The sequence below is a fragment of the Neodiprion virginianus genome, chromosome 1 (genome assembly GCF_021901495.1).
Source record: "Neodiprion virginianus isolate iyNeoVirg1 chromosome 1, iyNeoVirg1.1, whole genome shotgun sequence".
In the NCBI taxonomy this organism is placed as follows: domain Eukaryota; kingdom Metazoa; phylum Arthropoda; class Insecta; order Hymenoptera; family Diprionidae; genus Neodiprion; species Neodiprion virginianus.
In genome coordinates this window covers 38,887,662-38,910,555 of record NC_060877.1, presented here as the reverse complement: position 1 = coordinate 38,910,555, position 22,894 = coordinate 38,887,662, and the positions used below count along the sequence as shown (strand labels likewise).

The window sequence follows — 22,894 nt, the reverse complement described above, 5'->3', positions numbered from 1 at the left end:
ATGCTTGCACTATAAAAGTTTCTCACTCACCCTCGCGTCGTCGGTTGTACTCATACAGTATTCTTGACCACGATAAATCTTCTATTATCATTTATTCTTTTGACAGAAAGTAATCAATTCATTCAAATGAAATGGAACAACCGATTGTTCAGTAATGCGATTCTTACTTTACCTGCAAAAAATTGGAACACATGCACACTCATCTCCGCTATGAAGTAGCAGGCTTTCATTTATGCTTTTATTGACCAGCTTTCTCACCAATTTAATACATAAAGATTAATACGACTGTTCATGTTATTCAGAATCTAACTGTATTAACTCCCATCCTACTTGTGTATCAACGGTCTAGAATAATTAGTATAAATTCATAACTTATTATTTTTCAGTTGTGTTCAAAGTACGCGCGCATTATATCGGTTAAGTCATGTATATTAGGGTAGGTCAGGTTGTATCAGGTGAGGTTAGGGGAGTAGGATTGTGTGTACTGAATAACAACTGATTTTTAACCTCGTGATATCTATAAAAAACATCTAAGAAGTCACTGATTTGGTGAAAATATCTGCGTATATCGCCAACTTCTTTATGTAATGAAAGATGCTTCGAAACACACGGATTCGGGTCTGTGGTAAATTTGGTTTTAATATCGACATTCCAGTTGCAGGATAACTGATAACGATCTTGACAGCTCTGGAATGGCACTCCTACGTAGAAGTGCATGGCTCCTGCCAACCCGGATGAGATTCGTCAAATTGTGGGAGAAAGATCAGAGCTGTATCACCTACGAGAGCAACGTTTGTAATCGAGGTTATGTTCACCGTCCCGATATGCAAATGAGGAGAAATTCGCATTACCAATCCCACGGTCAAGCGAGCATACCGTCAAACATTACGTGCAATCAAAGCACCAGTGATTCCGCAAAGCCAGAATCAAAAACTGCCAGTGAATTGCGAGCGATATCAATTGACACAAAAACCAGCGGCATGTGTTATGCAGAAGTATTGAAAGCCATCGATCAAGAAAGTAAGAAAAAATCAGTCGATCAATCGACTCTTCTGTGTCTACTGGAATATTGCCGCGATATGATTCCGGATGCTCCAATATCTGCACGACTTAATCTGGTCAACCAGATCTGGCATTTAGTGGCAAATATAAACGAACCGCCGAGCGTCGATCATTACAACGTCTTGCTGAGCATCTACAAACAGAACTCGCAGTATCTTAATGTGGATGAATTTTTAAAGAATATGAAAGCGCCTCCCAACAGCGACACCTATCACTTGCTACTTGACGCAGCTGCTGAGATCGGTGACTACAGCCAAGTATTGTTGATTATGACAAGGATTAAGGACATGGGATATCAAGTGACTGAAGCCACGTTTAATTCTGTGATGTTAGCACATTCAATTAATAATGACATTGACCAGGCTCATGCTGTTATGAAAACGATGGAAGCTGCCGGGATTGAGCCAAGTGCGGACACCTTCTTTGTTCTGTTACGGGGTTACGCTTACAAAGGTGATATAGAAAATTTAACACGTATCCTGAAGACTAGTAATCTGAATGCAACGCAAATCATGTCTATCGTTAGAACATTAAGCCTTTCTGGTAACGGGGATTACATTTCCCGTGTTATACAGTACCTGCCACAAATGACTGATATAACCTTCGAGAGTATTTCCTACACAATTGTAGAATTGACCTATTCTGGGTTGGCAAAGGATGCCTTTAAGGTGATAAACTGTTTCCACATTTTGGATGGGGCATCTGACACATCGTTGAATGATCTTACCGATATCTTTTTGTACGAAATAGTCAAGGCAGAAACATCGATCGTAGAAGTATTTGAGATTTGTGAAAGTCTAATGTCTTCCACGAAAAATTCGTCACCTTTACTAAGAGTTACCGAAGCTGCTCTTCGATTGCAGAAGCAAGACATTGCTTTGCGAGCGTTTGAAATCATGAAAAATCAAGGCATTGAAATAAGACCTCACTTTTACTGGCCCTTACTTGTCAACACAGCTTCAACCAAAGGTGAGACTGATGTGCTCAAGCTGGTTAAGCACATGGTTGAGAATGGCGTTTACTTAGATGATGAGACATTGTGTCATTACGTATTTCCATTTTTATGCGCACCAAAGCCCCTGGTGATTATTAGAAAATTGCAAGATTGTGGTTTGAAAATGTCCGATCTATTCGGAGTCTTGTTGACAAATTATTTAGACCAAGGAAACCTGAAGGATGCCATAGCTCTAACAGAAAAAATCAAGGTAAAACTTGATCTGTACATTGTCATAGAAAGACTTGTCAGTGGATGTAAAGTGACAGAAAGTTTCAATGAAACAGTACAATTTTTGAGAAACATCAACACGGATAGTGATCAGAATGGAAAATTCTTTGAGGACCTAATGGCAAATGAAAGAATAAAACCAAGCAATGAGGAACTTGCTTCTCTTATTTTTGCCTTTGACAAACACAATCTCAAGATTTCTAAAACAGTTGCAGACGCTTTGGAGCTAAGAATATTGCAATTAGCGGAACCTGAGAGGTCATTGAAGACGCTCAAAAAATTAGTCACTGCTGAAACAAGTACAAATGATGAAATTCCGGATGTATGGATACCTCACCCTGAATTAATGAGTCTTGAACAACTGGAGAATCATCTCATTGACCTAACGGCTAAGGGTATGAATACACGAGGTACTCTGCGAAGACTCCTTCGAGCTTATTGTAGAAAAAATAATTTTAAGAAAGCTGAGGAAACTGCAGAATTGTTTAAGGAGAAGGGATTTGAATGGACGTCCGGAATGATTTCCAGCATGTTTTCCTTATATGTCACAAATAATATGATCGATAAGGCTGATGTATATTTCAGAGATCTGAAGACAAATCACAAAGACTTTATAATCGATGATTACAAGGTAATTGATTATGCTACAGCTCTTGTAAAGAATAAAAAATTCGAAAAAGGTCTGGAAGTACTTAGAGAACAGGAAAACGTTACGAGTGGACCCGAAACTATCAGAAACTGCTGGAGACTTTTGAATGCAGTTGCTGCAGATGGAAATTCGGAAGCCACAAAAAAAACGTTGGATATCTTACTCGAAAAAGGGTATTGCGAAGTGAGCATTCATGTCCTCAGTCCATTGGTCAGGACAAATTTATTAAATGATAACTTGGAAGAAGCTATTAAACAATTCAAAGAGTGTGCACTTGTGTACAAACTGACACCTCTGAAACAAGAACTGCTACGTGCTCTTGTAGATATTTCTACCGACAACCCTGATGCTCAAAAACAGTTGACAGATGTACTAATGGTGATAAAAAGTATTTCTGGAGAAGCAGCGGGAAACTCTCATTTGTTCACGGCATTAGCGGCAAGGAATAAACACAAGGAACTCCAATCATTTATTAAAGTAAGAATAATCTGAATTTTAAAAAAAAATTGTGACCTTCTAATCGCTGTTGCTATAACACGAATCATTTCTCGTAGTAATTCAATTACCTTTCTTGTACTAAAATAACTCGATTTATTTTTTAGATGCCAGCTGTGAACCAAAAAATAATGGAAGTCAGTGCAAAAAACTTGATGACTGAGCAAAATTTAACAGCCTTACAAGGGATTTTGAAAGCGTGTAGAAATGTGAACAAGCTGGACACACGGATTATTTACGATCTAATCTTGACATTGTGCAGTAAGTAAATTGAGAAATAATTCAAGACTGATTTTTCGATCACAATTTATGACTTTAATCTTTATTTTATTGTGGTCATACAGGTAGGTCTGGTGATTACAAAACAGCGCTAGAAATATGGGATAAAATGCAGGCAGAGGACATTATTCCACTACCAAAATTTACTGAAAATTTAATAAACTTCTTGAACTCGCAGAAAGTTTCATTACCAAACGAATTACAAGCAAAGATGAAAAGAGAGAAACGCTAACAATATTTGAAATTATCTTAAATAGTAAAAATATTGTACATAAACTAATGTATTCCTTTGACGCTTTCCCTTAGTTTAACATTGTACCGATCCACCAGTTCGAGTGCTCTGCTCTTAATTGCGTTATAATCCACTCGTTCGCGTTCTTCCCTGATGAATTTCTCTAATGTTTCATTATTTTGTTTCAATTTCTCAAGTTTATCCTCCAGCGAGCTTATCTGTACATAAGTTTCATTTTTGTCTAGCTGTGACTTGATCTCCTCGTACTCTCCACGTACAGAAGCCAGTTCCTGTTTGATGGACGGCTCCCGCTCACGAAGTTTTGCCCGTTCTGCGATCATCTCTTCTCGCTTTTGTTCAAACCTTGCCTTCAATCCATCCAAATCTTCAAGGACAAGCAACTCACTTTGTTTTTTACCTATTTTTTCTTTCAGTTCCGTTAACTCGACTTTCAGCCTTTTTTCGAGACTCTGCATTTTTATTAAATTCTGCTGCAGCCTTGTGTGCTCGCTGCTCAATCCCTCGATAGTTTGGTCGACATTAATAGGAACGTCCGGGTCTTCGCTGATGGCATGTTGGATGTTCAGGATTGCCAACTCATCACCAGGAGTTAAGTGAGTATCGCTAGAGACACAGTTTGATATTTGTGTCAAATGCTCGACAATTGTAGTCTCTAGTTTATCAAGTCTCTCAAGCTCTTCGTGTTTGCTCCTATCAAAGGTGGCCATGAATTGCTCCATTGCCTCCTCTCGTTTTCTCATCTCTTTGTACTTTACATGCCTTGCTGACTGGCACTCTTCGAGATCTGTTTCCAACTGTTCTAGCTCATGCTCAGCCTCAGCTATACGTCGTTTAAGTTCAGCTGTTTGCCTCTCAGCTGCAGCGACATCTGCATTATCCTGCTTTACCTTGGCCAGGAGTTGAATTCGCTCTTCTTCTGGCGACAGTCTATTCTTCTCTTCTTCTCGTAGTTTATCGCGTTTTCCTTCAACCTCTGAAATCTTAACAAGAAGTTTGACAGCCTCCTGCTTAGCCTGTGAAAGTGCAATCTGCTCTTCCATGGTCGATTTTTCGTTAGATAGTCGATCCAGCTCTGTTTGCATAACATCTATGCTACTCTGCAGTTCAATTTTTTGTTTTGTCAAATCGTCGTACTTAGCACGCTGCTCAATAGTCATTCCTTCGACTATTCTCTCTGCATTCTTCTTTTCCAATTCTACTTCCCTCTCGATGGCCCGAAGCTCTTGTTCTTTTTGCTGACGATGAGCAAACAAATTTTCTATTTCAGCCATAGTTTGGTCATTTTTCACGGCCAAAGATTTAGCCTCCATTTCCAGAGAGTTTTTGTCAGGGTCTAAAGTCATTTTATCAACAACAATGTTATAGTCGGCCAGTTGCCCCTGCAATTCTGTAAGCTCCGCTGCCAATTCTTTGGCTCGTTTATCGTAGTGAAGAAAAGTTGCTCTTTCTCTACTCTGACTGTCGACTTGCCGCGTTATGACTGCAATTTCTTGTGTAAGTTCTCGTATCTTCAATTGTAGGAGACCTTCGTAATATCTTCGATCCTGGACTTGTCTGCAACATTTAAAGCAACGATGTAAAGTATATCACGATATTCGCTGTGTTCTTAATAACTTATTATACTGTCAAAAATCCTTGCCTGGTCATGGGCAGTCCCCTGTTAGTCCCAGGCCGAAGTCCGGCGATTCCTTGCTGCGTAATCGGTCTGTCGACTAGATTGACCTGAGCTGCAGATGGAAGGCCAGTTCCAAGTCTTCCTTGGACAGCAAAAGACCCACCGCTGGTAGCGCTGACCCGGGAGGTAGCGGAGTTAAGTACTCTAGCAGAGAATGCCGAAGCAGAAGGTGGTCGGCCTACGACGCTTCTACCAGGAGTTGCAGCAGTTGCTGCGCGATAATTACTCGATACAGGCATTTCCTGGCTGTCCATTTTGGCCCCTCTCCTCGAAGAAGGTCTCTCGATTCTACTCTGCGGCCTGGAAACGTCTTCCTGCTCTCTTCTCCAACGCGTCAGTGGTCTCTCAGCACCTCTACCAGTTGTAGGTCTATCAAGGTCCATGATTAGCAATTCGGTAAAATTGATTCTTAAGAAGGATGAGATTTGTAGGTGTAGAACTTGACAATTGCCTGGTAGTCATATGCTCACCAGGTATGAACGAATTCTTATTTGTGTACAAATTAGCGTTGCCATGTAAACCCCGCAACAACGTCATGATGTAAAAGCGCGAAGTTTCCACCCTTTCAAATGTGCACCAAATTATCTCAAATGCGATTGGTTGAAAATCCAAGATGGCCGTCATATGTTCCGGGGAAACGGTATTTCATTGGAACACAACCTCCCCTTCCCTCGTCATGTCATAACTCCGCTAGCAGCTTGTCGACAGTGTTCTTTGTTATCGGCAAAATGGTACCACCTTGGTTTCCCTGGCACCCAACAGGTGGCCGGGTAGCATCAGTCCACGGAGAAAGGTGGTGCACGCGTTTCGAGCAGTCGACTCTGCGTAGTCAACAGTTGCTAAGCAACAAAGCGACGCGGCGGTTCCCCTAAGTTGAATTAATACATTATATCCGAGTCCAGGAATATCCTCGAAGTGGCTACCTACGACGGTCTGCACTATTACCAGTAACGACAGTATACCTACGAACGTCGGTCGCATGGCCGTCAGTGGTGCCACTTTCCATTCGACTTTTCCCTCAACGGCGACCGGAACAGAACTTTAAAAACAATTGACCAACGCGTTGCTGCGCGGCGTAACTGTAAGACAAGTGCCTCGTATGCACGTTTGCATGTGTTTGTTATGTGTTGATTGTGTGTTGTGCGTGGACGCGGTACCGAGCGCGCAGTTTGCATACGGTAGAAATAGAGTTAAAGAAAATTCCAACGGTTGCCAGCAAGCAGTGCGTATATAATTTCGAATCTCTACCTGGTTTCTTAAACCGGTTTTGTCAACCGATGAACCTTACTGATCGCCTGTGCCAAAGAATGCTTTCAAATCTGTGACAAGTGGATTGTTTATATCTTCATATTTTTTGTTTACGTATTTCACGTATGTGTACGGATATTACCAGAGGTTTGCTCACGTAACATCGACGAGCTGAAGTCGGAAGTTTTCGAAGATTTCACGATCACTTGGTTATTATGGACGAGGAGGAGATCGACGGTATCAAATCGCCGATCAAACGGCTTGGATCGACAAGGAAGCTACTCGTTTTTAACAGTAAGTGATAAAATATCACACAGCGCCGAAACAACATCGAAGCCGAAAGGACAACGAAATATGCATTCAACGTCTTTCCGCTGTCATTTGGCTCCGGTGATGTTTTGTCCGTCGGGAAATTTTATGTGTGCCTCATTGTGCGAGTCAACCACAAATTTACGCTGCACAAACGTAATTTTGCATAATTTTTAATTACTATTTATATACGTATAAATGACATTGCAAACCTGTCCATGTTTATACGATCGTGAGTTGAGAAAGAAAACTCAACATATTCCCAAGAATACGTAGCAATAAAGAAACCGTTTATTTACATTGGTATTGTCTGACGTATTGTCACGTTGTAGCGATTCGCATACCTCACGTATGACTGTAATTACGTAAACATTTGCAATGAAAACTTTTTGTCGTTGTACAGAATTCTCGCCTCTTCTGTTTTCTTCTCATATAGGTATAACAGGTCTATATTTTTACTGACGATCAGCTAAATATCGCCATTGTCAAGAACAACGCCGAACGAATAAACTGACAAATGAAATGTAACGAAATTCGAATTTTTCGGGCGCAGCTTTTTTTCATACGTAGATAAAACGAGTCCGAAATTAATGTTTCGAAAGCATGTAGGCATATTGATATCTCACACTTGAAGATAGGTAGGTGTACACATACATGCATTTAATAATTGCATTATCATCACACATTCAGTTACTCCACAACTCCTTATACGTAATTTTAATAATATATACAGCATGTATCAAACTACAAGTAATTTACACACCGCATAACTTATACATACAACGTGGCATATGTTTATACCCTGGTTTATACTTTCGCTCTGGACTTGCGACACGCAAGATTAACAAGCCGCAGCAGTTGCATACTAACCGCGTCAGCCAATGCAGCAGCAACAATTACCTTTGAAATGCTGTTTTATTATTGACCAATTAATCAGGGATAGGTTCTGATTCTAGAAAGACTGCAAAAGAGCTATACAGTCCAAAGATATACCGAAAGAATCGGAAAGGATACTAATATAGGAAGAAAAAATTGGAAAAACCTTGTTGAGTCAATTTCCGCTATAGGTTGCTGGTAAAGCTTAGGCTGTCTTCCAAGTGTCTCAAACGGAAAAGATTTCCCATTGTACACCTGCACGGTGTGCAGTGGTAGATGTACATGCCTATTGTCCAGACTTATATATATATATGACCCTAGGATAGGTAGGTATATACATAATAGGTTTGATGGCGTCGGGGACACGCAGCGGATTGTCGAATGACGCGCCGGAAAGAGCAGATGCTGCGCGGGATTTTTCCCCTCCTCATCATCCTCCTCGATTTCAAATGAAAGGCAAACGGGCTACATCTACAATCTACATACCACGTATTGCAACAAAGAGATGAGAGGTTCGCGTTAACGTTACTTTGGTTCAGATAAACAAAGCGCCTAAGTTCGGTTCCGTCTCGAGCGGGAGTTTAACGCTAGCGTGGACGTCTTGCGGCGCCAGCCGGTTAGATCTGTAGCGTAATATCTTCCGACTCGGTAAATATGACCACGAGAAAGGGTTTTAATTTCTTTTTTATGAAATTGCTTTATTTTTTCTCATTTTTATTTATTTATTTATGTCGACATACATGACAGGTATACTGTATTGAGATTGTCGTCTTGCAATGCGTAATCTGGTGGAAAAAAATCAAACTAATGCAACCAGGCTGAAAGCTGCAACCGTTGACAGTGTTTTTTCGCGTGTGGATAGTAGAACTGGTGTATTATTGATTACATTTCATTAATGTATGTGACGTGAGTAGTTTGAAAGCTCAAGAATTACGATTTGCCGCCATTGAAATTAAAAAGTTAGGTTATGTGGTGATAAAATGGCGCCGACAGCCAGATTCTGACGTTGGGAGGAAAATTTCCAATAAAATATTCAGGGAATGAACTTTCTTGTTCCTGCAGGATACTAATCAGCGTAGCGGGTATAAACTTATCTCCGCAATACCGTTCGAAGGTGCATATTTTAATCCCGACAATCCCGTTGAAAGGAATCGGTTCTTTTCTTTGTAAAGTTCGTTATTCTCGCCGGGTTTCCACGAGCCCATCCGATCCGATCCGGTCGCAACCGAGCCGAGCCGAACCGACCGACCGACGGATTAAATTTTACTCTTTCTCGATCCCCAGCCGAGTTCGGAGAGCGTCTGTTTGTACACGGCATAAATCCTCCTCAGCTTACAATCATATCCGTCATGCATTTGATCACATCTCCGGTATATATATGAAACCTCTCAACGAAATACGGAGGCTGCATATCTCACCGGTTCGTAAATCGAACATATTGTTATCGTTGCTTATTTATTTATTTATATATTTATTTATTTATTTATTTATTTATTTATTTATTTATCCCCACCTAACGAAGTATATCAAACTAAGTAAAGTGTATAAAGTATGTACGCAGGGGGAAATTTAGTCGTGGTATAAATATCGGATGTTCGAGGGACGGAAACGCCCTGATGCCGTTGGGTTCATCATACGGCGACGGGAACTAAACGACGGTGAAACGGCCATGCGACACGAGAGTCCACCGCACCCTTGACCCTCCCAGTTTCTCTGACACACACACGAGGTTCCCACAATCCCGCTGCGATCAAACGACGCTTTCCGGCATAGCACGGTCGAATTCAAACGAGCTTCCCCCCCTCCCCTTTGTCTTTGAGTGTATCCGACATTCAGTCCAGCAGCAGCATCACTCTGTGCATCTAGGTACGTATGAGCGGTCTATGCACTCTACGCGTTTGAGGTATGTGTATAGACAACCATTCAGCGACGAAACTTACCGGACGCTGAACCCCGGGATGCAGCATCCTTGCAGCGGGAGGAATTTCACCTTCGACGATCGCTCGATGCTATGCCGCTGTCTGTAGTGTAAATTGACCCGATGTAAACACAATATGACGATGCAGTTGAAATGTGTCGGGGCGCCGAGGCACCACTTCGGCAAATCGTAGTTTTACAATCTTTTTTTTTTTTATCGCCATGCTTTCATGAACCATAAAATTCTTTCGTAAAATAACCGGTGCGAACATAAACCTAATTGTATCGTTTTTCAAATTTACGAAAGAGATTTTATCACTTGGGAGAAGACACAAGGTGTATATTAAATACGATATGTTTAAGGTCCGATTGCCATTAAACAAATTTTGGAAATAGGAATCTTAGAATTCCTCTAGCTTCCCGCAAAAATGTTGCTCGATAATTTTTTTTTTTTTTTCATTGATAAAACTGTAATTGACAACCTCGACATCTTTTATCACGCAAAAAGATTCGTTTATTTTTTTTTGTGAACTTTATTGATCTCGTTACAACTCGTACGTAACACGTTATACCGTGCAGCATGTATACATAACTTGTCTCTTGCAGGTAGATTATAAACGAATGAGTGCAGCAAGGTGAGTTATGTTGCGTAAAGCCGTAACAGCGTTATTATTACTGAAGTAGATTATCACATACGTATGTCGTGTACGTATAACGCGTATTATAGACGCGTGCTAGTGTTATGCATGCATGCAGACAGAGAATGTTCACCTTTATTACACGTAGGTATGTTATAGACACCTTCTCTTAACCTTCCGTCTAAAAGTCTCTGGTGTTGCTGCAGGCTCGCGAGAATCTCTCTGTATAGGATACCAGGCGTGGTTGTTTTTATAAAGTGTACAGATTCGGATTTTACGGGTGGAATCATCCAAAGACCCCGGATATTTATACAATCTATATTTTCCAATCACCGGAATATCCTTGAAAACTTGAATGATACTTTTTTCCATATTAGAATCCCTATTTCTCTTACGTATAGTAACTTATTCGATAATTTGTCCTTTATAATTTTTATTTTTAGACTGCTTTAAGGTATGTACAAAATAGGTTTCTGTACATACCTACACGAAAATTAGACATACTTATTCAACGTTTCGTACAACGAATTAACAAGCTGGTTAACTTGTGCATCTCTCGACGTTACGTCGATATTTTCGTGTAATTTACATTATACATTCTATACAACATTGAACACGCGTATAACCGGTTATCGGTTGCGACGAGCCAGTGTTGTATGCACCTACTTAAACACCACGATCAGTGCCCTCCGCTCTGACTTTTGTCGTGGTATTTAAAGTAGCGTAGCTGAAATTTATCTGCACTTGAAACCTTACGTATTACACATTGAGCTACTACCGAGCAAAAATTGATTTAAAACAGATTATTCTCACGCTTTAATAGCCCTAGGGAATTTCGATCATATTGAAGTTAGTAACGTTACCGTAACGATTTATGTCGAAGAGAAAGCCGTAACCCGTTATTTCGCGATTTTGGAACTGTTTGAAATTCAATAAACCGTGATAAAACAAAACATACTCATATTTTCTAATCTTAGTTCCTTCAAAATCATTGTAAAAAATATGAAAATAGTGATTTTATCCCAATGTTTCGTTGCACTAATTTCACTAACTTCAACCTCGTGAATTTCGACCTCGTCTTTACCCGAAGAGTAAAGATTCGTGGTGGTGGGTATACCTATAGATGTTGTACACGTGCAAGTGTAAATTTTCCCTAACCCGCGCAACAGCAAAAACCTACCCTGACCCCTGCTCTGGTGTCTCTGAAGGGCCCCTTCGTCCTCCCCTCAAATGCCTTTCGCAGATTCTCACAGGGTCAAAGTCACGGCCGCTCTTCGCCGTTCTCCCAAATTAGAATTTAATACGCCGTCCGGGTTTAACAAGGCGGCGGTGCTGGTGGTTGTAAAACTTTCAAGTCGAGCTGACGACGAGAAACCCTGATTGAATTGCCAGTTGAGTGGCAGCAGGTTCATCAAGAACAGTGAGACATATAGTATACTATAAAGGATTCAATGGCAACAGGTATTGAGTTGACGGTATTGGAGAAATTTTTCTTACTGCTAGAAATATTATTTTTCATTTTCCATTCGACGGAATGACATGTGAAAAATAATGAGTGCGGTATAATAGATACAAATTTTTACAGCACACTGAAATTCCGCGATTATGCCAAATATTTGGAATTGTTATCATACCTCGATCCGAATCGTGATCTCAATCGTGATTCATCGAGATAGATCCGGGCCACGTGTATTATATACATACAAAGCTACAATATAGATTGTATACGTTGTGTTTATTTAAAAGATGATAAACTGAGAACAAAAAAAAAATTGTAAATATCTTCAACCACAGCTGTAGGGAAAAACGTTTAGATCTTTCTTCGATATGTTAAAAATAGGCGGATAGAAGGATAGGAACATTCGGAAAAGAAACATCATACATCCTATATATAGGTATCAGGTATGGTATATTATACTTAGGTATATTGAGTAAGCAATGGCAATAGGCACTGCTCTACGCGTAAACTGTGAATATATAACAAAGTCAATGTATGCATCTAACTGTTATATGAATTATGCATATGTAAATACGTTAATATGCAGCAAGAAGGTAGTGCAGCACTCCCAAAGTCCAAATCTAGTCCGTGGGACCCACGCCCTACATACTATTATACGTATATTATACTATAACGCATATTAAAAACAATAATTTGGTCTCACGCTTATCGTTATTAACTGGTGCAATAGTAGCACCATGATACTGCATGAAATACAATATATAACTAATGCTTGTCAGTGACGTGCTGCTGTACGCATACCTATAACATCAACCGAGGTAACAACTGTGTCATGTGTATGGGGTGCAAAGTATGGTGTATATATATATGGTATATGTGTAAAGACCATTTCCATTTGTTAATTGACGCCGTACCGAACCCCCTTTCACTTTCACATTACTTGCATGTGTATTATATATACATATATAAAAATTTTCGAATATCACGTGTCGGCCTAGAAAGAATAGTCTTTAGTAAAGGTGAGTCGGTCAGTTTCACTTCTCTATTCACGGTATGCTGCAGTTTCGCGTGGAAATTCCAATCTACAATTATGTATTAGTTATACAGAACGCTAACGAAGATAACATACAAACTCCAACGTATCGATCCTTTGTCAATAGCTTATTGTGTAACAAGAAGGCAAAATCGGTCTTACGGATCTAGCGGAAGTTTACAACATGAGTCGTAGGTGAAGTCGAGGACGAATATTGCAAATACACGAGGGGAAAAGACCATTGCCTTCTCGTTGCACGCGGTTCTTTATATAACAAAAGTATCTTACGCGGTTTTTCACAAAGCACAAAATTATGATCGCGTAACGTCAGATTTGTTTGCGACAGCGCATGCGCACTGAACAGAAAAAACCACTTTCAACTCCTAGGACTGAAAAGTGGTCTTTTCTGTACTCCGCACGTGCGCATTCGGGCACTCACTCTATCGACATAGAAACGGATACTTTGTGTACGGTGAACACGGATGAAAAAATGCGTAGAAAAACATGCTCATGTTACATAAATATGGTTTTGCAACGATTCGACATAAATAACGATTTACGCAAATGCATCGAAAATAATTATAAATCGAACGTATATTAGCTTAACGCGTTCCACCATTCGATGACGTATGAACACATGATCGTACGTATTACGTATATTTCGCGGAACATAGAACCGGAGCAGGCAGGCGATTCAGAAGTAAGGCGAGATCCCAAGTGCATGATGGCATTCGGTTCAAGTGATACTGTAAGGGCTGTAAGTATATACTAAGCAGAATGAGAGGTGGTGAACGGAAAGGCTCCTTGCCCAAACTTGACTGTTGACAAGAGCTGACAATGAGGCGAGCGCGAAGAGCTGTGGCTCAAGAGTTAAGAGTGGATATTCGTATAGACGGATATATGGGGTGCGGTAGCTGCAACGTGTATCGGGTGTATATTATTAAGTGTGGATCGCGTGACGCCGCCAGCGCTCCTGCATCCGCCGACTATTTCATACAATGTACACTTGGCCGCACTCATTCTGAGACGTCTTATGTTTTCGATGTGCCGGTCAAGCTGGCAATGCGGAATTAACCCGCAGCGCCACCGCCGACTACTCGTGAAACAGGCTCAATCTTTGTTAACATAACGTAACCCATGATCGTACGCCGAGAGAATAAGAGATCGGATTTTACTCGAAAGTGGAGGAAGAGAAGGACACGTCAGTTTTGGTAAAAATACCTATGCTTCGTAAAATGCCGAATTTACTCTAGAAACAGTTTGAACCACTGCATGGAGAATAAAATCTGCTACATTTATAGTAATTATATATAAGTGACATGGATATTTTTTTATTTTTTTACCAAAAATCTCGATGTGTCCCTCTTTTCCTGCAATTTTGAGTAAAATCTGCTCTGTTTCTTCTTTCCGTGTAGAATTTTGCGTTTTTAGGTTAAGTTCGACGGTCATGGGTTATTATATGTTTACAAAAATTGAGTCTGTTTCGCAGGCGGCCGACGGTGGCGCTGCAAGCTAATTCTGCATTGCCAACGTAACCGACTCGCCGAAGAAATTGACCGTCTCAGAATCATCCCTGCGTCCAAGTGTACGTGCATACACCGGTGATCCACACACCTACAACCGCCCTACGGGCTCGTCGTCCTCTTCTTCCTTCCCCCCCTCGATCAGTCATGAAACTCGGTTGGGGAGCCAGAGCAAGTCAGAGTCACGGCCACGCTCTCCGAGGCTCCGTTCGCGTTTTGCCCGGCGAATCAATGGACGCTCGTTACCCCCCACCTAAAAATATCCTCTCACCCTCCACCGACGCCCTTCGGGCAACACCCGCGCACGCATCGCCATAGAGGAAGAATTTGGAGAAGGCGATGCGGCGCGACGATGGACGTACGGGACTCCGAAACCGATAAAGAAGTAATAATATTATGTAGAGCGAATCACTTGCAGGGCACATCCTGCGTTATACTTCTTATACTTACTGATGTTAGCTGTTATGTCTAGTATCTTGTTTTTCTTTCGCTTTCCCCGTCCTACGCTCGTCTCGGGACCAACAGTAAAGAATGGTCGAGACCGTACGGAACTACGGGAGATTTTTTTTCTTTCAGGGACGTCGATTATACCGCAGCGCAGCGACTAGCATGTGCATCGTTGTTTATTGTATGCCGGCGCGGTGTGGCGCCGGATATTCTTCACAAGTATAGTTCAGTTTCGATTCTATGCAGTGTCGTATAGATGATATGGCCTGGCGGGTGGTGCGGGAACTCGAAGAAGCTCGCTCTCGGTGTCCGCTCAAGCCGAAGAAGGAAGGCGGCGGCGCAGAGGGGGTGAAGGAAGAGGGAAAATCCGGTTGCCTGGCGACCGGGATCCCAGCCTCCAGTTCGATCCCGTCCGACGAGTGAAACTCCATCCCTACTTTTCACCCTTCACCCTCACCCGATTCCACGGTGCCGCTACTGCGTCTTGGATGAAGAGAGAGAGAGAGAGAGAGAGAGAGAGAGAGAGAAAGAGAGAGAGATTGATGGATGGATGGATGGAGAGATTCCTGTGCAGAGACGCAACCGCAGTTGCTAACTCAAAATGAGCAGGCCAGGATGGGAAAGTAATATACGTCGACACATACCTATAATATCAAATCGAAGCCCGGACTAAATTCAACCGCGAAGATCATCAGACCTTGCAGATCTTAACAATTAGCTTGACGCATATCTCGATTTTATATTATGCGTTCATTGTACGATTATTACATTACACTTGGACCGGAGTAGTAGCATAATACATATCTTATACGCGCATGCACATACAACGAGCGGCAGAAGAGAAGAGCGGGGGCATACACCAAGAGGGGCAGGAGGGACGAGAGGAGAGGAGAGGCAGAGCGGAACGACGACGAGAGAAGTAGGGAGGGAAGCGGAAGAGGACGACGGGAGGGGGGTGGCGGGGCGGGGGAGGTGGAGGAGGAGGGGGAGGAAAGAGAGGAAGAGACGCGATGGGGCGGTTTCAGACCCAATCACCCTCCGATCCTGGAGCGCGGAAGGTGTAGAGAGAAGAGAGACAAGTCGTACACGCAGACACATTTACGAACACGCACACACACACACAGTAACTAAGAGCTACGATGTGTCAGAAGCTACGCGTCGTCCGTCTCGTCTCTCGTCTTACATGCTGATCAGCCGAATTCTGGCTTCGAGACAACCGCGATGATTCGTTCCATTCCATATCCGCGATTATTATGTGACTATTGTGCTTCCGATTTGACAACGTGTGCGTTGTCGTGCGTGCAAGCGTAACACGTGCGAAACGAATTGAAAGATTTATAAATATATATGTATATATATATACACACATTTAGAAATATAGGGAAGAGAGAGTGCGGCTTGAGTTCTATACGGTGGGTGCAGCAGCTCTCTGTGACGATGGTGCAGTGATGAGTGCAACGAATTTTTTCATCAAAGTGTTTAGGGATTAGTGTAATTCACTACTTGGGGGATTATTGTTTTTATTTATGTTGTATGGTTTATTATTCGGTCGACGGAATTTTTTATCCCGTTTAAAGGTCCGGAGATATTTGTGTATATGTTGTTGTATTGAGGGAGAGAAAGAAAGAGGAGAGAAAAAAGGGAAAGGAATTACAGAAGAGAGAGCGTGAGAAAGTTGGATGTAACAAAAAAAAAAAAAGAAAAAGGGAATTACTCGGTATCTGTGCGCACGGAGAAACAAAGACCGCGCCAAAGATACGTTGTATATATGTAAACACGAAGTGAACGTATAACGCAACATGTTTCAGTGTATCATTCAGCAAAGGAACGGATGGATTCATCCCTACAGTCCTGACACGAAAGACGTATTTCCAGGTACCGAATATTTTACACACAATATTCACATTACGTATAAAACGACCGTCTGGGTTCTACCATGTTTGGAATTGTATTTATTATTGTGTACTTTGTGCATTGGTGCTGTAATTGAATATCTACAGCTATACGGTTTTGTATTTTTCGAACTATTGCGCGATTCTTCGTTACATATATATACACTTTGATTTCATCATGGCGCTGTGTCGGTCTTTTCTTTTCCTTTCTACGTATCTTTCATCTTCATGGTCTTCAGTCGTTCTACGAATGATTTATCTCCCGTTATGAATATCGAATGTGTGACAATTTTACATCGATATTTTCGTCTAACTCTGCGTTATTGGTAGCTGTGATATGTGTGTTAACCCTTTTCCGCGCGTATAAACTCTCTGTTGAATTGATATTTGAAAATTCAAAGAAAGATTGATAAACGTATTGTACTTTTACATAATGTTTGTCAAATTTATTCGACACGAGTTGGGTGTAATTACATTCCATTAATTAACAACAATTCACACGCCTTTCAATAACCCAATTGTCAATTTTAATATCAGTCGCATACAGCAGTCAATGTACATACGTGAGAATGTTGTACATGTGTAATTTTAGACGAATAAGCAGTATCGTCTGCTTTCTGACACAATATTTTTACACATGACGTTGATGGGGGGAAAAAAAAGAAAACTAATATGCGTCAAGTAAATATATCGCGATGACTGATTTTGAGTAATTCTACGAACAAAGATATATAAGTGTAATAAATAACGGATATATGTAACAACTGTGAGCAATGCGTACCGTGACTGAAAATTATGCGAAGATCTCGATAGAAAAAAAATGATCTAAAATTGAATTTTTTCACAACGAGTAGGATTGTTTGAATTTTAGTAAACCATGATGAAAAAAAAAACATACTTATATATTTCGAAAATTCAACTCCTTGAAAGTCATTCGGAAATTGCACGATAATCATTTTTTTCTTTGACGTTTCGTTACGTTAACGTTACTAACTTCAGCCTCGTCGAGTATATAAAGAAAGCCAAATGTGGCATCGACGACAATGTCGCCTGGAATGGACTCGCCGATTAATAAAAATGCATAACCCTATATCTACATGACAATGTCTCGCGTTGAATTATGCGTTGATAAGATAAACAAATATCGCCTGGACGGCCCATTTTTGGAACTCCGCATATTTGGGCAGAATGCAATATGTATTTAGAAGAAATAATCGCGGCGAACAATGGTTGAAGAGAGAAAAAAACATTTTGCGTACCCCCGGTTGTATGTGTTTTATGCATATTAGCTGTTTATGAAATTCTTCGAATCGATTTTTTGGGGCGGGGTTGAAGTTCCGAATTGGAAAAGTTCCGAAGGCGCTTGATTCCGAATTTTATTTGGTGGCGAAACTTAAAGTCTAAAGAAATCACACTTTTACGAAACAACAAAGTTTTGAATGGTTCGAAAAACGACGGCTCAAGATTCCGAAAATTCAAGTTACGATAGAGTGAAATTTTGAAAATTAAGATGTACTCACACGGCGTAGTTTACTCGACAAGTTGGTGTAAAAAATCAAAAAGCAAAGCACTTTTCAAATTCGGAATTTCAATCCCGCCCCGATTTTCCACACAAGTTTGTACGACGTTATAAAATTCGTTTATTTTCAATTCCTTTGAACAAATTGTCCAAAGTTACGTTCTAAAATTTGACCTCCTTTTTCGCCGCTAGCGGAGAAAATATTATCTCATGTACGTTTAGTGGCAAAAAAAGGAGCAGTAATTTATGTGTAATGCGGTTATCATTAATTTGGTGAACGGACACGCTCTTAATTTCATATACGCAACTTCATCAACGCCATGCACCCTCAATTCTATCTCACTGCAATCGTAATATACGAACAGTAACAAACAATGACGCTTGACTTTATACGTATATACATATTCTCTGAAGCAATTAGCAGTCAAATATACGCGGCGGGGTCCGTCTGCAGGATTACGAGGAGGCCAGTTGTGTTAACCTCGGGTAAGCTGACCTGCCCCAACCCTTTCTGAACTCTTATATTATATGAATAGTACAGTTTGTTGTAAGAAAACGGTATTAATACCAGCATTCAAACACGTCTCTGTAAAAATTTTTTAGTGTCCGTCTTTTCCTCCTGCAAAACGCTTATGATATCGTTTTTCACACTTCTCTCGTTTACAACCTTAGTTCTTTCTTCCACCCATTTAAACGTAAATTCAGCTATCTTGGTTATGTAAGTTATGCCGAAAAATAATTTCCCTACTATGTCTATTTTTTTTTTTTTTTTTATTCAACCATTTTACTGTCATCGTCATTATTATTATCATTTCGCATAAATTTTGCTTCCATTTAATGAAATTTATGTAAGAAAAAGAAGAAAAATATCGTACCTTTAGTGCTTAAATATATCGTATGAAGTTCAGACCGTTTACGATGAAGCGGGATTCGATGCATGGAGGTATAGGTATAATGTAAAAATTTGATTGAAATGCGACGCGGCATCGTAACTATTACACAAATAATACATCCTGACCCCTGAAGGCGTTGCGATGCCGCGGTAAAACATCAATGCTGTGCGTATATGTACTTAATGTTAGCTGCACGTTTTCTATCTAATAGAGTCTAGATTGCGCATACGCGGGTCGTGATGGGAATGCACTATATATATCATATATACATATACAATAGGCGCGGTGGTGTTGGGAAAATCGTGCTTAAGTCAGATACTTGCGATACATGTGAACACGCAAAATGCGTAATAAAAAATCTATATAGACGTATAACAAATAAAAGGAGGAAGCTCTGCATTTTTTTATCGTATCACCATTTTCCCCGGTGATCTTCGTGTGTATAGTCCGGTTTTTCCTTATCGCATCGTCCGCGCGTGCAATGGTGTCCTACATTCGCAGCAATCATCCTTGTATCTTTCTTTCCTCTCTCACGGAGCATTAAACGATTATTGTGTCAAAGTGTTGTTGTATAAAAGCTGTCATGCGCGGGTGAAAAAAAAGCTAATACGGATAAAACGCATGTATGCAGGCTTTTTTTTGTGTTTCTCGGCCTTTCATCGTAACCGATTCACTTCGAATCACGCCCAATTACAATTCAACAAGCGGAGAGACGAATTATGTAATGATCGAAAGAACAACGCCGCTTTCAAGTGTGGTTATATGGTTTTTAGAAAATATTGCTTGTTGCGTCGTTGTGAAAATAACGAATATAATATGTTGTTGAAATGTACCGGTGCTTGCGTAATTAAATAAAAATTAAAAAGAAAAGAAACCGAAAAGAACAGTCAAACCGGAAATTTGAACTTTGAGACTCGGTAACAAAATTATACTCTTGTGGTTGAGAAGCATAGGCTGAGGAAAAATAGATTTGGGAAGACGATGACGTTTTACCGTACTTTTCGCGGGCTTCCTTATACGCACATATTATATAATACACATGGCATATACACCAAGTGAACTGAGGCCTCGACAGGAAGGAGGAAAGAAGTCGGTGGAAGAAAGGTTCGTGTCACGTATCAAATCGCTAGTGATGCTCGACGATACGACGCTATATGTAATGTGTAATTCTCACTGTATGTAAGTATACATGTATAACATATATTTATGTACAGCAGGTACATATATATACATACATACATACATACATATATATATATATATATATATATATATATATACATATATATACATACATACATACATACACCTGTTTGCCGCCGCTGCACGTGCCTCTCGTTACTTTCGAGCACGATCGGTATAATTCATAACTAATACGATGGGTCGCATGCATGCCCATCAGTTATGAATGAAAAAACTCCTGATCAAAAATATAACTCTGAATATGCGTTTGCGGTAATCGATGTTTTTATTTCTCTACCAATATGGGATTGCCTTTTTATTCTTCAACAACTTTACTCAGCGCAACCTGCTGTATAGCAAATTTACCGCGTTGGGGAAATTGCCATTTAAAAAAAAAATACATGTTTATCAATTTTAATCATAAAATTTTGCCGTCAACTTTGAGAAACTTTTTCGGGAATTCTGCAAGGGGGTTTGAGACCGAACATTCATTACCAAGTTTATAATCATATTGCTGAAGAATGGAGAAAAAAAAATATATTATGGACAGTGGATTATTAATTAGGACAATTTTCTGGCTTCTCTACTAAATCTGGATGCCGATAGTGTCTTACTTTTCAGGCCAATTATCGATATATTTTTTTTCCTCGTTTTGGGAGGGTTTCGTGATGTGTATGTAAATTAGCGACGAATTGACAATTTTTATACGATTTTCGAACTTGAATGCGGAGAAAAAAAACGTAACCCCAGATTTAAACAATCTATAAATTGTTTGGATGGGCGTTTCGCATTTTCCTCGCATTGTCAGCCACCGTCAGGATTCCATTGTACCCCGGCGTTCATGCATGTCACATTCTACACGTAACGTCGAGGGGTCCGAAGTCCCTGATATCCTGGAAAACCGTCGTCTGACATGTGACGGTGCGCGGTAGAACACGAGTCCCCGCGATCAACTGGTAGAACCGTCCAGCGACGATGATCGGACCGCTGATAACTGCCGTCGCCTCGTTTCTCCGCCTCCGTTTATTGTTAGAGCTGCGATCGCTGTCCGTCGGTCAACCTCCTCTAGTGTGGCACCGAGTGCCGAGAGCGACGAGCGGACGCGGCGCATCGACGGTATTGCAATAATAACACGTATGTACCCAGCGAACCACATCGCAATCAGGGTTCGCGTATTATTGGTGGGGGTTGCTGGGAACGGGGAACGGAAAACGGACCGGTATACGTATTGTGATCATCCGCGTATTATCGGCAGGAGCTGACGGGAACGGAAAACGCGGAACGGGAAACGGACCACCGGTATATAACACATATTGTGGTCCGCGCACGGAGCTTGGATATAAGGAGAACGGTCATAATGTACATAAGAAACGGCCGAAAATTTGAAGCAAGACTTTTCTACACTAGAGGCGCTGAAGTTGCTAATGTCAGGTTTTTTTTTAAATCTAAGAAGAGGAAAGTGGGGGAATGCCGTGATACAAACAATAACAAACGAACGCCGTGAACCTGACATTAACGTCACCAGCGCTACCCTGGTGAACATTGTGAGGAAATGATCCTTCTTTTTTTTTTATGGCCGCAAATAAAGCCAAAACGCCTATGGCGATCGTAACTCTCCTTATATCTAGGCTCCGTGGGTCCGCGTATTATCGGCGGGGGCTTCTGGGAACGGGGAACGGGGAACGAGGAACGGACCGCGACTCGCCTCGCCTCAGCGTACCTAATTGTGGTTAATTTATCGAGGGTCAAATGCGCTCGAGTTAGTTTGTCGCTGCTGCTTCACCGCGAGTCGAACAGCGCAGACGACGCGACGCTACGCAGCCCTCGGGGGTCGGAACGATTTGTTTTTACACTTACTGATCGTGCGCGAGTTCAGAGGTGAAAGTAATAATTCTGACTGCAAGGGGGGGATCATTCTCGTTGAATAGCCCGATGACCAACCGGAAACTGACTTATCCTTTTTTTCTACCACGGTACATTTACTCATTGCCTATCACGTGCGAAACTTCACGGTGCTCTTGTATCAACGTATCTATTATACGCGCGTTTTAGGGATATATGGAACGAGTGTACGCGGGTCAAAATTGTTCCAAAGAAAAATGTGAAGGAATAAAGGTTTTAAAAACGTTACAATTAAAAGTGAGGCTAATGATGTTGATTCTCATTTGAAACATATATTTATTAACGACTTCCGAGAAATCACATTTATTCTACTATATTTCACCCAAAAAAATACATGTAACCTGATTTTAATGATATATTGCTCATTTTATTTATAAGCGAATTCCCTATGACGAATCATTCTGGGAATAATTTTTTT

At 40.9% G+C, this 22,894-nt stretch overlaps 3 protein-coding genes across 14 annotated transcripts in view; 2 read left to right on the top strand and 1 right to left on the bottom strand.

Moving 5' to 3' along the window:
- Positions 1–452: 452 nt before the first annotated feature.
- On the top strand, positions 453–4,003 carry LOC124305011 (leucine-rich PPR motif-containing protein, mitochondrial). Of its 2 annotated transcripts, XM_046763936.1 has the most exons (4): positions 457–584; positions 656–3,413; positions 3,539–3,692; positions 3,776–4,003. In XM_046763936.1, exons 2-4 carry the CDS (start codon positions 693–695, stop codon positions 3,940–3,942), a joined length of 3,042 nt encoding a protein of 1,013 aa, XP_046619892.1. In that variant the 5' UTR covers positions 457–584; positions 656–692; the 3' UTR covers positions 3,943–4,003. The 2 variants fall into 2 exon arrangements, with proteins under 2 accessions (XP_046619881.1, XP_046619892.1); XM_046763925.1 differs by having other exon boundaries at positions 453–3,413.
- LOC124305032 (intraflagellar transport protein 74 homolog) lies at positions 3,724–6,366 on the bottom strand. 2 transcript variants are annotated; one of them, XM_046763993.1, is made up of 3 exons: positions 6,109–6,366; positions 5,603–6,007; positions 3,724–5,517 (listed from the first exon to the last, which is right to left on the bottom strand). In XM_046763993.1, exons 2-3 carry the CDS (start codon positions 5,890–5,892, stop codon positions 3,987–3,989), a joined length of 1,821 nt encoding a protein of 606 aa, XP_046619949.1. In that variant the 5' UTR covers positions 5,893–6,007; positions 6,109–6,366; the 3' UTR covers positions 3,724–3,986. The 2 variants fall into 2 exon arrangements, with proteins under 2 accessions (XP_046619949.1, XP_046619940.1); XM_046763984.1 differs by lacking the exon at positions 6,109–6,366 and having other exon boundaries at positions 5,603–6,100.
- A 127-nt stretch (positions 6,367–6,493) lies between these two features.
- The window catches only part of LOC124304953 (SLIT-ROBO Rho GTPase-activating protein 1-like), a 41,973-nt gene continuing 25,572 nt past the window's right edge, over positions 6,494–22,894 (top strand). For 3 of the 10 annotated variants that reach the window (XM_046763850.1, XM_046763835.1, XM_046763825.1), the window contains exon 1: positions 22,256–22,547. Coding sequence is in view for 2 of the 10 variants with exons in the window: in XM_046763777.1 (XP_046619733.1) it covers positions 7,102–7,180 (79 nt within the window). In the remaining 8 variants the exon portion in view is untranslated. Of the gene's footprint in view, positions 7,181–16,098; positions 16,964–21,644; positions 21,709–22,255; positions 22,714–22,894 lie in introns of those variants that run through there. The other 7 variants (XM_046763806.1, XM_046763795.1, XM_046763777.1 and 4 more) reach the window with 6 other exon arrangements.

Bases quoted from the DNA above. Each gene is read 5' to 3' on its own strand.
- LOC124305032 (XM_046763984.1), bottom strand. From the start codon at position 6,021: ATGGACCTTGATAGACCTACAACTGGTAGAGGTGCTGAGAGACCACTG. The intron at 5,518-5,602 runs GCAAGGATTTTT...TAAATGTTGCAG, and splicing joins AGGGGACTGCCCATGACCAG to ACAAGTCCAGGATCGAAGAT.
- LOC124305011 (XM_046763925.1), top strand. From the start codon at position 693: ATGGCACTCCTACGTAGAAGTGCATGGCTCCTGCCAACCCGGATGAGA. The intron at 3,414-3,538 runs GTAAGAATAATC...TTTATTTTTTAG, and splicing joins AACTCCAATCATTTATTAAA to ATGCCAGCTGTGAACCAAAA. The intron at 3,693-3,775 runs GTAAGTAAATTG...GTGGTCATACAG, and splicing joins TCTAATCTTGACATTGTGCA to GTAGGTCTGGTGATTACAAA.